This window comes from Ursus arctos, unplaced genomic scaffold (assembly GCF_023065955.2).
Source record: "Ursus arctos isolate Adak ecotype North America unplaced genomic scaffold, UrsArc2.0 scaffold_31, whole genome shotgun sequence".
Lineage (NCBI taxonomy): Eukaryota > Metazoa > Chordata > Mammalia > Carnivora > Ursidae > Ursus > Ursus arctos.
The window spans coordinates 644,455-645,879 of NW_026622997.1; the positions used below are offsets into that span (position 1 = coordinate 644,455).

At 41.5% G+C, this 1,425-nt stretch overlaps 1 protein-coding gene across 1 annotated transcript; it reads left to right on the forward strand.

The window, feature by feature from the left end:
- Positions 1-311: 311 nt before the first annotated feature.
- On the forward strand, positions 312-1,246 carry LOC130542211 (olfactory receptor 2W1-like). The gene is given in 2 exon segments (XM_057304857.1): positions 312-633; positions 636-1,246. Coding segments are annotated over 2 exon segments (933 nt in total).
- Positions 1,247-1,425: the final 179 nt, after the last annotated feature.

The following is a 1,425-nucleotide window of genomic DNA, read 5'->3' on the forward strand; positions in this document are numbered from 1 at the left end:
TAACGTGGATTTCTTACCTAACCAAAACACACAGAACCATAGGTGTCATGGCATATTAAGTTCCTTCAATGACTTACAATTCAGTGTGATTGGGTTTGCCATGTTATTGTTAAAACCACTCTAGTTATGAGTGAACACAGAGAGCTTTGGGGCACTGAACACAGGGAGAGTGTTAACAGAGGTGTTCAAAATGACAGAAAACACATGAATAAGTGAATTTGGGATACTCATGGCAAAGAACAGAGATTTTTATTTCTACCTGATGCTATTTTGATTACCGTGGTTTGTCTCCTAGACTTTCCTAAGGAGCCATGGACACAAACAATGGAAGTTCCACTACGGATTTCATCCTGCTGGGGTTTTCTGATCGACCCCAACTGGAACGCATCATCTCTGGGCTTGTCTTCATCTTCTACATTGTGACTCTGGTAGGAAACACAACCATCATTCTTGTATCTTACCTAGACGCCCAGCTCCACACTCCCATGTATTTCTTCTTATCCAATTTGTCTTTTTTGGATCTCTGCTATGCAACTAGCATTATCCCCCAGATGCTGGTAAATCTATGGGGTCCAACAAGGTCTATTACCTATGGAGGATGTGTGCTCCAATTCTTCTTTGCCCTTGACCTGGGAGTCTTCTCTTGGCAGTGATGGCCTATGACCGCTATGCTGCTGTCTGTCAACCTCTTCACTACACAGTGATAATGCACCCTCAGCTTTGCCAGAAGATGGTGCTCACCGCCTGGTTGGGTGGCCTTGTAGGTGCTTTAATTCTTTGCTCCCTGACTTTGAAGTTACCAAGATGTGGGCACCGGGATATGGATACCTTCTACTGTGAGATGCCAGCATTGATCAAGATGGCTTGTGTCTACTCAAAAGTAATGGAGATCATTGTCTTTGCTCTTGGAGTGGTATTTCTTCTAGTACCTCTATCATTAATTCTCATCTCATATGGATTTATCACTCAAGCAGTTGTGAGGATCAAGTCAGAGGCAAGGTGGCGTAAGGTCCTTAATACATGTGGTTCCCACCTCACAGTAGTAACTCTGTTTTATGGAACAGTCATCTACTTGTACATGAACCAACAGAATACCACATCCCAAGATGAAGGCAAGCTCCTTACTCTCTTTTACACGATCATCACACCCACCCTTAACCCTCTGATCTACACTTTAAGAAACAAAGATGTGAAGAGTGCAGTAAAGAGAACACTGTGTGTAGAAAAAAGGTCAGCAAAGTCATGATTTACATGGAAGACAGCTGAAGAAATAATATTGACCTTTACCAACCAAAGATGAATGGATTCATTTATTAAATGAGCATTTAATCGGTCTTTATCATGTACCAAGAAATGTACTAGGTACTGACTTCGTAAATAGTAAAAAGTGCACAGAAATTCTAAGTAGATAGAAATACAGATACA